This window comes from Pongo pygmaeus, chromosome 14 (assembly GCF_028885625.2).
Source record: "Pongo pygmaeus isolate AG05252 chromosome 14, NHGRI_mPonPyg2-v2.0_pri, whole genome shotgun sequence".
NCBI classification, from domain to species: Eukaryota; Metazoa; Chordata; class Mammalia; order Primates; family Hominidae; genus Pongo; species Pongo pygmaeus.
Window position 1 is genome coordinate 86,656,025 of NC_072387.2, and position 14,347 is coordinate 86,670,371.

The window sequence follows — 14,347 nt, forward strand, 5'->3', positions numbered from 1 at the left end:
AACACTGCATGTTCTCACTCATAAGTGAGAGTTGAACAATGAGAACACATGGACATGGGAAAGGGAACATCACACACCGGGGCCTGTTGGGGGGTGGGGGCTAGGGGAGGGATAGCATTAGGAGAAATACCTAATGCAGACGACAGGTTGATGGGTGCAGCAAACCACCATGGCACGTGTATACCTATGTAACAAACCTGCACGTTCTGCACATGTATCCCAGAACGTAAAGTAACACATACACACACACACACACAAAGGAAATGAAAACATCCACACATTGGAAAGGAAAAAATAATACATATATACACACACACACACACATATATATACACACACACAAACACATATATGTCTCCTTCCCCCTCTCTTCTTTACATGCCATCACCTCCCATTCTCTCCTTTCACAGAGTCCAATTACCTGTTCTTTTTCTCCTTCAGCCCTTTCATATCAATTGTGAACCATATAGGATATATGTTGACAAAGACACTCCCAGAAACTGACTTGGGGTCAGGGAAAGTAACTTCTTAGTCATGTATTTTGTAGAAGGCATAGCTTTAATGTAGTTCATCAGATCAGTCCTTGAAACTTTTGACAGCCTTGTTGAACCCCAGGTTATACAGATTTCGGAAGGTACAAAAGGAAGAACATACCTGGCAGCAGTTTAAAAGACATAGCTAGACACCCTGTGAAACGTGTCACTTTTAAAAGCAAGCATTATAAACAATTTGGAAGATCACTTACTACACAGTAAAAACTATGACACAGTAATATGCCCAACTGACACTATTTTTAACATAGTGTTTATGACACCAATTCTCAAAATTTTCCAAAAAATTGAAGAGGAGAGAACACGAATTCATTCTTTGAGGCCAGGATTACCCCAATACCAATGTCAGACAAAAGATGAAGAAAAAGAAGAAGAAAGAAGAGAAGAAAGGAGGAAGAAGGAAAAGAAGGAGAAGGAGGAGGAGGAGGAGAAGGAGGAGGAGCAGGAGGAGGAGGAGAAGGAGAAGGAGGAAGAGGAGAAGGAGGAGAAGAAAGAAGAAGGAGAAACAGAAGAAAGGGAGGAGGGAGAGGGGGAGGGGGAGGAGGAGGCAAAAAAAAAAAAACCCTACAGACCAATATCCCTTATGAATAATGATGTAAAAATCCTCAACAAAATACTAACACAACAAATTCAGCAGGATATTAAAAGAATTATACACCATAACGAAGTGAGATTTACTCCTGGAATGCAACAAAGGAAAATCAATCCATGTAATGTAACACATTAACGGAATGAAAGAAAAGAAACACATGATCATCTCAATTGATGTAGAAAAAGCATTTGACAAAATTCAATGCCCTTTCATAATAAAAACACTAGACAAACTAGGAATAAAAGGAAATGATCTCAACATAAAAACCACATATGAAAAACACACAGTGAACATCATAATGGTGAGAGACTGAAAGCTTTTCCTCTGTAATATCAGGAAGAAGACAAGGATACTCACTTTGACCACTCCTAAACAGCACTAGAAGTTCTAGCCAGAGCAATTGGACAGGAAAAGAAATAAAGGTCATCCAAAGTAGAAAGGGAGAAGTAAAATTATCTATGTTCACAGATAATACAATCTCATAAGTAGAAAACCCTAAAGATTCCACTCAAAAAAACCAATAGAGAAAATGAATTCAGCAAAGTAGGAAGAGACAAAGTCAACACACAAAAATCAGTTGTATGTCTACACACTAATAATGAACAATATGAAAAGGAAATTACAGAAACAATTCCATAGCATCAAAAAGAATACACTTAGTAATTAACCAATGAGGTGAAATGAGAACTACAAAACATTGCTGAAAGAAATTAAAGATGACATAAGTAGAAACATATCTATGTTCATGGATTAGAAGACTTAATGTTTTTAAGATGTTCATACTACCCAAAGCAATCTACAGATTCATTGTAATCCCTATCAAAATCCCAATGACGGTTTTTACAGAATAGAAAAACCTATCCTAAAATTCACAGAAAATCTCTAAGGACCTCAAATAGCCAAACAATCTTGAAAAAGAAGAACAAAGTACTCAGTTTTGACCTCAAAACTTACTACAAATCTACAGTAATCAAAACAATGTGGTGTGGCATAAAGACAGTCATACAGACCAATGGGATAGAATAGACAGCTGAGAAATCTTCCTTCACATATATGGTCAGATGATTTTTGACAAAGGAGCCAAGATGATTCAATAGAGAAGGGATAATCTTTTCAATAAACATCGCTGGGAAAACAGGATCTGGACACTTCTCCAACAGTATATACAAAAGTTAACTCAAAATGAATCAAAGACCTAAATGTAAGACCTAAAACTATTTAAAAAAAAAAAAAAAAACTCTTAGAAGAAAAGGAACATCACACACCGGGGCCTGTTGTGGGGTTGGGGAAGAGGGGAGGGATAGCATTAGGAGATATACCTAATGTTAAATGACAAGTTAATGGGTGCAGCACACCAACATGGCACATGTATACATATGTAACTAACCTGCACGTTGTGCACATGTACCCTAAAACTTAAAAGTATAATTAAGAAAAAAAAAGAAGAAGAAAAGATACAGTAACCCTTCACAACACTAGATTGGGAAATAATTTCTTGGATATGACACCAAACGCACAGGCAACAACAACAAAAAAAAACAAACAACTGGACTTCATGAAAATTTAAAAAATTTTCTGCTTGAAAAGACAATGTCAACAGAGTAAAAACACAACCCACAGACAGAACTTTTTATTTTCAAATCATATATCTGATAAGGAATTAATATTCAAACTATATAGAGAATTCCTAAAATTCATCAACAACAACAAAAGAAACTGACAACTTGATTCAAAAATGAGCAAAGGACTTGAATAGCATTTCTCCAAACAAGATCTACAAATGGCCAAAAAGCATACGGAAAGATGCTGAACATCACTAATCACTGGAGAAATCCAAATCAAAACTATAATGAGATACTATCTCATACCCATTAGGATGCCACTACCAAAATAACAGATCATAAGTGTTAAGAAGGATGTGGAGAAACTGGAACATCTGTACACTATTGGTGGGAATGTAAAATGGTTGGCTGCTGTGAAAAATAGTATGGCAGTTCCTCAAAAGATTAAAAATAAAATTACCATATGGTCCAACAATTCCACTTCTGGGTATATGCCCAAAAGAACTGAAAACAGGGTCTCAAAGAGCTCCTTGTACACTCATCTTCACAGCAGCATTACTTACAATAGTTACAATGTGGAAGCAACCACAGTGTTCATCAGTGAGTGAATGGATAAGCAAAATGTGGTAATATACATACAATAGAATATTATTCAGCCTCAAAAAGCAAAGATGTTCCGACATATGTGACAACCCGGATGAACCGAGGATATTATGCTAAGTGAAATAAGCCAGTCACAAAAAAGACAAATACTCTGATTCTCGTTATATGAAAGGTACCTAGAGTAGTCAATCAGAGACAGAAAGAAAACAAGAATAGTGGATGCCAGAGGCAGGGGAGAGGGAAGAATGAGGAGTCATTGTTTAACAGGTACAGAGTCTCAGTTTTACAAGATGAAGAGTTATGGAGATGGATGGTGGTAATAGTTGCACAACATTATGAATGGATTTAATACCACAGAACGTCTACTTAAAAATGGTTAAGCTGGTCAATTTTATATGTATTTTATCATAATAAGATATGTAGTCACAATTTTATAATAAGTGAAGTCAGCTTAATAGTCCTTAATATTCTGATATATTCAGTTTGCTTCATTAATAAAGCAATTATTATACTTGGTTAGTACTGTCCATGTAAGTCTATGAATAATTACTATAAACTATATAAGTCTCTGGGGGAAAAATATATGAAGAATAATTAATTTCAAAAGGGACCAGATAATTTATAGATTTTGTTCATGATATATACTGGCTGCTTAAGCTCAGAGAGTGGGGATATTAAATTTTATTTTTATTATATATTTTTTGAGTTAGGGGTGTTGCTATGCTGCCGAGGCTGGTTTCAAACTCCTGGCCTCAAGTGATCCTCTGGCCTCAGCCTCCCAAAGTGCTGGGATTACAGACATGGGCCACTACACCCAGCTAACACTGAATTTTAATGGAAATAGTGTTGGAGAGATCCAGGAGAATAAATTTCAATTCCAACATTGTTAAAAAATAATCATAGAATCTTTCTGCATCCAAATTAAATTTAAAAATAAAGAAATTAGGTGCTTAAAAAACAGAAAACAGAGCCAAACATAAAGCACTACAGAATAAATATTATCCTTTGATAAAGATTACTGTTTATTTCTTATACTAATAATGTAAAGAAAATTTGTTTTAAAAAAATCATATCTCAGCAACCTTAAAGAAAAGGCCTGTTATATATGACCTATTTAACTATGAAAGGCCAAATATAAACTTAGAAATAAACTCCTATTAGATACAGACAATATTTGGGAAGAAGCAACTATTACAGAGTTGACAAAGAGGAAGGTGAAGATGCAGGGATGGCTGTCTTCCTTCTGGGCTTCTCTTCACAAAATTTTCTCTACTCCCCCAAATCAGCCAATTATCAGAAAGCTGATCATACAAAGAATATTCCATCATGTTATAGTGGCTATAACTAGCAATGTAGAAAACAGATTCAAAATTCTTCCTAACATCCTAGCAGGAAACCTGCACTCTTATTCTGCCAAACTTACATATTAACTTTAAATTGACAATAATATAGAATCCTGAAAAATGTGGTCCATTGAAAACAAGGATAAATATAACAGGTATGATGTAACTTTAGAAGCAAGCATACAACGTTTCTAAATTTATAAATGGTAAATTTAATTTAAAACAAAATTATATATCTAATCAAGTACTGTATATGATATTGATAATTTTATTTAGAAAAGATTCATGTTCAACAGAAATATAATAGATATCTAGCATTAAATAGGCTTAGAAAAATAATACAAATAAAAGTACAGCCCCAAATCTTGAAAAACTTATGACCTGTTTTTAAATAATGGTTAAATGAATCAAATGAAAGAAAGGCAACCCTAGAGATGACATTAAATTATAAATTATTATAACAGAAAACAATTATAAGAATTATAATACTTTCTTGGCCTTTTGGCTAAGATCAAGTGAAGATGCCACTGGTCTTTAAGAAAAAAATATTAATAGTAGAGTATACTCTGGAATGATTTTGCAAAGAAATGTGTTCTGCACATGTTCTTTAGTAGGAATCATTCTCTCTTACCCTCCGGGGACTCTGTCTGGCCGTCCACTACTGACACAGCTGGCTCCATAACCTGTACAATCTCCACAGACAGTACAAACCATGCACTGCTCCAGCTTCCATTTGTGCATGCCTGGAGGGCACATCATAGACTTCTCATCTTTTTCATCTAGTTCTTCTTCCAGGTCTTCATCCATTGCTGTTGCCATATTTTCAACTCCAAACCCTATTTGACAGATCAATTTGTAATTTTTATACAGATTACTTTCATGTATAAAAGATGGATGACTATATTTCCCAGTTTAAAAAATGACAGCATGCTAATCCAAGCAATTATACAAAGAAATGCTTAAATCTGAGTAACAAAAATAAATTTTAATTTAGGGACCACTAATAAACACTCTCCCCATTTCATTTCTGCAAAAGAAGACAAGGAAGGCTATTGTCAAATGTCTCTTGGCTGTTACCTTCTGTCAATCATACTTTTAAATCTTTTCCTGTTTTCCATCCTCACTACCAACACTTTCATTCAACAGACCAAAGAAAGCCTCCCAACCATGCTCCAAGCCAAGAGTTCCCCACTCTAGATCATCCTCCTACTGCCACCAATCATCCTCCCAAGGCACATATTTGATTCCACAACTTCATAATTTACAAACCTCCAATGACCTTCCAAGGTCTTCAGAAGAACAAAACTCAGCAAGAGGCAGTAGGCACAAGATGGCTCCTAATTTTCTCCAATCTCATTTCTTTTCCCTCTGCTCTCCAAACACCCTGTGTCCTTCCATATGCTCAGGGCCTTTGTTCATTCTTGCTCCCTCTGCCTCTTCCTTCCTCATTTACAAGATGTCTCATTTACAAGCTATGTCTCAGTACATAGCTAAAATGTACTGAGCACTATTTGTAACTAGCTCTATAAGCATTACTCATTTAATCATTCCAATACTGGAACTATTATCCTCAAATTAATCTTTACAGTCAATGGAATCTCAATCACAATGCCAAGCAGATAAAGCCGGTTCTAATTTATATGGAAAATAAAATCTCCTACCAGGCTACATTCATCAAAAATTTATAAAGAAAAAGGTTGGAAATTTTGACATCAAAATTTCAAAATTATATATAACAAATGAAACTGTAAACCATAGGTTAATCAAAGACATATAAAACATAATACGCAAAAAAGCTCCTACAAATCAATTTTTAAAAGTAAGTAAAATAAAGTTTGAAGAGATGTTCAAACTCAGTATTAATAATCAAGGGAATGAAAATTAAAAGAAAAGTGAGAGAACCAGCAATTCTACTCCTAGGTATATACCCAAAAGACATGAATAAACACTTTCACCAAAAGACATTTACTAGAATGTTCACAGCAACATTATTCATAATAACCAAAACTGGAAACCGTCCAAATGCCCAAATACTAGAAACAATTTTAAAACTGTAGTATCTATATATAATTTAATAGAACAAAAATGAACAATCTATAACTACTTGTAACAATATGTATGAACTCCATAAACATAAAACAATGAAAAGAAACTGGACACAAAAGAGTTCATACTGCATGATTTCATTTATATCAAGTATAAAAAGAAAACTAATTTATGGTAATTAACTGAGGGGCAGAGAGGAACATAAAGTGGGGCTTTCTGGGGTGCTGGTAATATGTGGTTTCTTAATCTGAGTGCTGATTACATGAATACAATCAATTTGAGAAAATTCATCAAGATACTATGCATACTTTCCTGTATGCATATTATACTTCAATGTAACAAATAAAAAATTACAGTATCATTTCATAGCCACCAAATTGACAAAAATCAGTCTGTCAATATCAGATGTGATGTGGAAAATCCAACTCTACTGGTGAGAGTATAAACTGTTACAATCTCTTTCAAGAAAAATCCAGTAAAACTGAAATCCACAATAGAGCAATTACACCAGAGAAAGTCTCACAGGTTTGCCAGGAAACATTTATAAAGGAGGTTTTAAACTCATTTATAACAATGAAAAATTGGAAATAAGCCCATCCATCAACAGAAGAATGGATACACTATAGCATGTTCACTGTGTGGTATATTACACATTAGTTAACATGAATCATTTAGATTTATATGTACCAACATGGACATATTTCTAATAGAATGATGAGAAAAAAACAATTTGTGGAAAAATATAAATAACAGATTAACACGTATAAAAACACATAAAACACTAGTATATTTTTATGTGTAAAACAGACATCATTATGCAATATTATTTTACACATAAAATATAAAAGAACTTGTGAAAATATATAAGAACATGACTGAACGTATGCTTATCAAAGTCATGATCGCAGTTAGCTCTGGGGAGAAATAGAATATGATAATAAGCCTTGGAAGGGGGATATGGGGCACTTGAATCTTATCTGTGATTTTTTTTTAACTGAAAAAAAATGACAAGACATGGTAGAGACACAATTTTTTAATATTTCAATATGTTCTGTACTTTCCTGGTTTAATAAACTTTTAAAATATTCCTTTATGTTCTTTTTAAATTGATACATAACTGTTATACCTATTTATGGCATGTGAGTTTTCATACATGCATACAATGTCTAATGATCAAATCGGGGTAACTGGGATCAAGTCAGGGTAACTGGGATATTCTAAATCCTCTCTTCTAGCTATTTTGAAATACACAATATGTTGTTGTTAATGACATTCACCCTACTCCGCTCCTGAACATTAGAACTTATTCTTTCTCTCTAACTGTATTTTTGTACCTATTAACCAACCACTCTTCCTCTCCCCCTCCCACTATCCTTACAAGTCTCTGGTAATCACTATTCTATTTACTACCTGCATGAAATCAATTTTTTAGTTCCCATATATGAGTGATATTTGTCTCTGTCCCTGGTTTATTTTATTTCAGTTAACATCATGTCCTTCAGTTCTATCCATGTTTCTGCAAATAACAAGATTTCATTCTTTTTTAGGGATGAATAATATTCTATTGTGTATGTACCACATTTTCTTTACTCATTCATCTGTTGATGGATACTTAAGTGGATTCCATATCTTGGTGTTGTGGATATGGCTATGATAAACCTGAGAATGCAGGCATCTCTCTGACATACAGATTTCCTTTCTTTTTGATACATATACCCAGAAGTGGAATTGCTAGATCATGTGGCAGTTCTATTTTCAGTTTTTTGAGTCACCTTCATACAAATGAAAAATCTATGTTTTCCATAGTTGCTGTACTAATTTACATTTCCACTAGCTATGTATGAGCATTCCCCTTTCTCCACATTCTCCCCAGCATCTGTTATGACTCTGCAATCAGTATGCACTGTATGTGTCTTACTTTACTCATCTGCTTTCTAATTCATTACTTACCAACAGGGTAGGTATGATTCTTATTAAAAAAATCTTTTAACATTTTACTTTGATTATTATAAAACGTCACTGAAGAATCTAGAACATAGGTGTAAATGTACGCTCAATTTTCACAAGAGTTTCAGAATAATAAGGAAACAATGTTGTTCAGTTCAGACTTCTTACAAAACATAATCTGAATATATATTCATATTATATATTTAAAAAAACTGATTCTCCCCTTTGTCCTAGCAGTTATTATCCAAAACAAGTTCACTAATTTAGTAATAAATCAAAGTATTTCCATTGTGAAGTAATCCATTTCTTTCTTTTGTTCCTTCTTCATTTGCCAATATATTCTAATAACTTACTCATTTTTAAAGTGATGCATTTTAAATACACACACAGACACATGAATAAGGCAAAGACAAAGAAGGGTGGGTTTCTGAGATCCAGATGAGTCTGACATCAAAGCCTCAAAAGAGAAAAACCAGGTTTTGTTAATTTATACAGCATTAATCCTCGAAATTATTGGTACTTTAACCAAAGTTCAATGCTTAGTTCTAATAATATATATGTATGGTTTAATATCTTGCCCAAAATCAGAAATTGGAGTGAAAGGTATAAACATAACGATAGCAGCTAGATATAAAAATTGAGGGCAAGAAGTAGACATGCTATTTAAAACCACAACAACAAAACAAGACCACAGCAAACAGGGCAATCAAAGGAGAAAGCCCTTTGTTCTCTTCAATGGCCTGAGGGTTGGAGCAAAGGATATTGTGAAGAAGGTGTGTCTACAATTTAGTCTTTTCTTGGTAAGGTGTCAGATATTCATAAGGATCATTCTTAGTTGTCAAGAATAGGTTAAATTACAGGTAGCATGTGCTGTTAAATGGGAAGATAATATTTGCCAGATAGATTGCTGCCAAAAATGGCTAAAATTTAAAACATGTCGTATAAAAGCAGCTAATAAAAAATGTTTGGAAAAGACTTTTCTGGAGTAATGTAGTCATCAAAGATGCTAAGTCAAAGAAGCGCTATTTTATGTAGAATTTAGAAGATGATTTGAGTAAGCCAGCACATTTGCTCAAAAATCAAAAATCTAAAGTGTATTTGTTTTTCCAGTGATATTTTATCAGTAAATATTATCAAATAAATAAGAAATTCAGTGGTTTTCCTAATTCACAAATATAAAGTCAAAGAGCCACTCAAATCCAATTAAAAAATGTGAAAAAGTTCTGAATAGATGCTTTTCAAAAGTAGACATACAAATGGCAAACAGGTATATGAAAAGGTGCTCAACATCATGGATCATCAGAGAAATGCAAATCAAAACTACACTGAGATATCATCTCTCCCCAGTTAACATGGCTTTTATCCAAAAGACAGGCAATAACAAATGTTGGAGAGGATGTGGAGAAAAGGGAACACTCGTACACTGTTAGTGAGAACGTAAATTTAGTACAGCCACTCTGGAGAGAACAGCATGGAGCTTCCCCAAAAAACTGAAACTAGAACTCAATATGATCCAACAATCCCACTGCTACGGATATACCCAAAAGAAAGGAAATTAATACATCAAAGAGATATCTGCACTCTCATGTTTATTGCAGCACTATTCACAATAGCCAAGATTTGGAAGCAACCTAAGTGTCCATCAACAGATGAATGGATAAAGAAAATGTGGTATATAAACACAATATAGTACTATTTAACCATAAAAAAGACTGAGATCCTATCATTTGCAACAACAAGGATGTAACTGGAGGATATTATGTTAAGTGAAAGCAGCCAGGCACCGAAAGACAAATTTCACATGTTCTCACTCATTTGTGGGAGCTAAAAATTAAAACAATTGAACTCATAAAGATAGAGAGTACAATGCTGGTTACTAGAGACTGGGAAGGGTAGTCGGGGAGAGTGGGTGGGAAATGGGATGGTTAGTTGGCACAAAAATATAATTAGATACAAGAGATCTACTATTTGATAGCACAAGAGGGTGGCTACAGTTGGCGATAATTTGTTGTATACTTTAACAACTGAGGGAGTATAATTGGAGTGCTCATAACACAAAGAAAGGATACATGCTTGAGATGATGGAGACCCCATTTACCCTGTGATTATTATTACACATTGTATGCCTGTATCAAAATAACTCGTGTACCCCATACATATACCTACTATCTACCCATACAAATTTTTTAAAAAATTTAAATAGGAACAAAAAGAAAAAGAAGAGCTACTCATTTTGAAAAGAACAAGACTTTTCACTATGTTGTTCTGAAAAACTAATGAAAAGACAACACAAATTTTAATATCTAAGAATTAAAGACCTACCTTTCCCGCCTTGGTTCATGGCACCAGTGTCTCGTCCACACTGTCCTTTATTATTTACACCAAATGTCCACACCTCTCCATTCTTCATTAAAACACAAGTGTGGGCTTTGCCCATAGCTACCTGAGTTACAAAATGTCCCTTCAAATCAGTTACCAAACCTATAGGAAAGAAACAAATTTAGTAAAAACAACAAAAAGGCCCTTCTGAGCCTAGTAAAAGAACTACCTCAATGCAGAACCATTTATTTCTGGGGCAAAATAACTCAACAAAATGAGAAATAAGTAGCCAAAAGACTGGCAGAGTATCACTGAATTAACTTTGTAACTTTGAAATGTAGCTTCAATGAATCCTAAAATATTATCATCCAGACTTGGGACATATTTTTACTGCAGCTTTCTCTCAAGCTTATTTCTCCTGAATGCTTCCTCCAAATGGCAACACCTCTCCACAGTACTCTCAAACTTTTCTGGTCTAAGCACAAAGGAGTCCATAAATAATTTATTTTACCTGCTTTGACCTGCCTCAGCAAAACAAAGTAAAATACTTGCCATAGTATATTGACATGAAATTGTTTATGCAGAAACCAGTGAGACTTTCCAAAACAGTTATTTTTCAGTCCTTTTCAACCTACAATGCTTTCTTCCACAATCCAATACACAGCTATTTTCTAAACTTCACTTATTCATATATTACTTTCATTATACTTGTCATATCCAAGTGCCACTCATATTATCTATTTAATATGTTTTCTATCAACTCTAAATTGATTGAAGCATCTTTAACCTTATCAAGTAGTAATAACATTAACAATCAAAGATTATTATTTTTCCAATATACATTAAAATAAAAACATGTTTTCAAGTATTTGTTTTATTTAAATTACAAATAGTATCAATCTCATATTATGCTTTGGGAAAACTGTTCTACATTATTAGCTCAGATATCACTACCTTAAGGTGGCCTTCACTTTCACCTTACACTAGTTTAGGTCTTTTTGTTAATTATACCTCAATAATTTCCACTTTTAATATTTACCACATTTGAAAAAGGTGTGTGTGTATATATATAAAACAGTAGTTATTTATTATTATTATTAACAGTACTAGCTAACATGTTTTGAGACCTTACATGATGTGCTAAGCATTTCTTAAGCTCTACCTCCTATAATCTTCATAACAACCATATGAAGCAGGTGCTATCATTATCTATTTTTTGCAGGTAGAAAAAAACAGAAAGAAAACTCTTAAACGTTTAGTAAACTGTTACCCAGTTAAAGGTTAAGTAAACTGTTACCCAATTAAAAGCGCTGGTGCCAAGGGCCATGCGCGGTGGCTCACGCCTGTATTCCCAGCACTTTGGGAGGCTGAGGTGAGTGGATCACTTGAGGTCAGGAGTTCGAGACCAGCCTGGCCAACACAGTGGAACCTCGTCTCTACTAAAAATACAAAAAATACAAAAAATTAGCTGGGCGTTGTGGCACATGCCTATAATCTCAGCTACTTGGGAGGCTGAGGTGGGACAATCTCTGGAACCCAGGAGGCAGAGTTTGCAGTAAGCTGAGATTGCACCACTGCACTCCAACCTGGGAGACAGAGTGAGACTCCATCTCAAAAAAAGAAAAAGTGTTGGTGCTAGGATCTCAGTCTATGTCCATAACCATTCAATACCACTTCCCCAATATTTAAGTTCTGTAATACCCAACTGTCTCTCAGATCCTCAAAAAGGCAGTATCCAGGTCTGTCAGGTCCATCAATCACTAATGTATCATCCCTGCTCAATAAATATATGTTGAAGAAATATACAAGTTTCCATCAGCTCTACCCAGTGGATGTTAGCATGCAACAATTATACTGAATATTATTTTTAAACTGTACAAGAGCCCACTCCCAAATTTTGATTTACTCTGATAGCTGCAGCCAATTGAGAATCTAAATATTACGACATTAAGCCAGTTCACTTATCATCTGGGTATACCTCGACTTAATAATTAATTGCTATAAATGTTCTACAGGTGTAATTTCCCCAGCATGGGACAATCACATAAATTTCTAATCATAAACTTCATTAATTCTAGTTTCCTTTTTACAAAGAAACTCAAAGGCTTTACATATTTATCGCACGTAAAATCCTTCCAAGTGGGATGCTTCACTCATTATATTCATTTCTAGCTGCTAGAAAGAAAATCTAGTAACCAAATATGACAAGTTTTTGAGATTATCATTTATAAATATAAAACGATTTAGCTAGTTCTACCCCTCATATGCACTTCTTAAACTTTTGGTTTATCAGTCACCCAGGCACTAGAAAATAATTCTTGAGACCCTACAATGTGCCAGACACTGTGCTAGGCACCGGGGATAGAACAGTAGATAAGACAGATCATCCCAGCCAAACACCCTAATGGGGGAGATAAAATACTTCAACAATTATAAACTAGCTATGTCATGAAAATCACTTCTTCAGGATACTACCACTGTCCCAGGGACATGTCCCATAAGCACCTGAGTCTAGGGAAAATATCCACAGAAGTCACAGCTACAGCAAAGCTTCTCTTGCCAAGCTCTATGATTAGCTCTGCATGAAACTAGGGACAGTGCTCCTAGTGACAAGATATGACAGAAAATTTCTCTTTCGAAATATTTCACATTTGGAAGGAAATGTAAAAAATGTAGAGAAAGCTTGCTACAAACATAAATTTTCTGGATATGTCTTTGTCATACATAACTAGTATTGAAACTTCTTTGCATAAAAGTAAAACTTTTTATTAACTTACTTGAACTATCAGAGTAAATGGCATCTTTTCCAAACATGTAGAGTTCTCCATCTTTAGAAATAACAGAACTACTTCCATTATTGCAGGCTGTATACACCACAATCTTTCCTTCCATCTTAATTATCTTTTTAGGTTTATAAGGTTTGGATTGCCGTCTGCTCTTAGCTTTAAAACAGAAATTAGATTAAATCAAGACCTCTATGTACAAATAATAATAATAATGGTTTGTATATAAAGCTCAAAAAAAACAAGTATTATTTGCATTTATGACACTATTTGTTTATTTTCACAAAGGCCTGGGCTTCCCAACATGTCACTTAAAATTAGTGAACCTGCTAGCCTCATCTGGTCAATTAATATTTACACTATCATTGCTAGATCCTCATTCCGTGAAGTACATTCAAATTCTCAGTGAGTAATATTAGTTTTCTACCAAACTCCTGGAGGGCCCAATCTCTAAATTAGCTATTGCATTATTAATACCATTCTACTAACACATATCTAAAATCTCCTTTTTTTCCCAACTTGTAATTCACATGTATTCTTGTTAGATCCTGGAAAGTAAAATAAGTTCCTCACTCATTCAACATATACTTATTAAGCAGTT

At 34.2% G+C, this 14,347-nt stretch overlaps 1 protein-coding gene and 1 pseudogene across 28 annotated transcripts in view; one reads left to right on the plus strand and one right to left on the minus strand.

Annotated features, from left to right (window-relative positions):
• The window catches only part of MYCBP2 (MYC binding protein 2), a 275,983-nt gene that overhangs the window by 195,401 nt on the left and 66,235 nt on the right, over positions 1-14,347 (minus strand). For all 28 annotated transcript variants that reach the window (XM_063650979.1, XM_063650974.1, XM_054446938.2 and 25 more), the window contains exons 13-15: positions 13,741-13,905; positions 10,967-11,125; positions 5,283-5,487 (exon numbers count right to left, since the gene is read on the minus strand). In XM_063650979.1, the coding sequence (XP_063507049.1) occupies positions 5,283-5,487; positions 10,967-11,125; positions 13,741-13,905 (529 nt within the window). The remainder of the gene's footprint in view (positions 1-5,282; positions 5,488-10,966; positions 11,126-13,740; positions 13,906-14,347) is intronic.
• Positions 5,137-5,267, plus strand: LOC129012043 (U2 spliceosomal RNA; annotated as a pseudogene).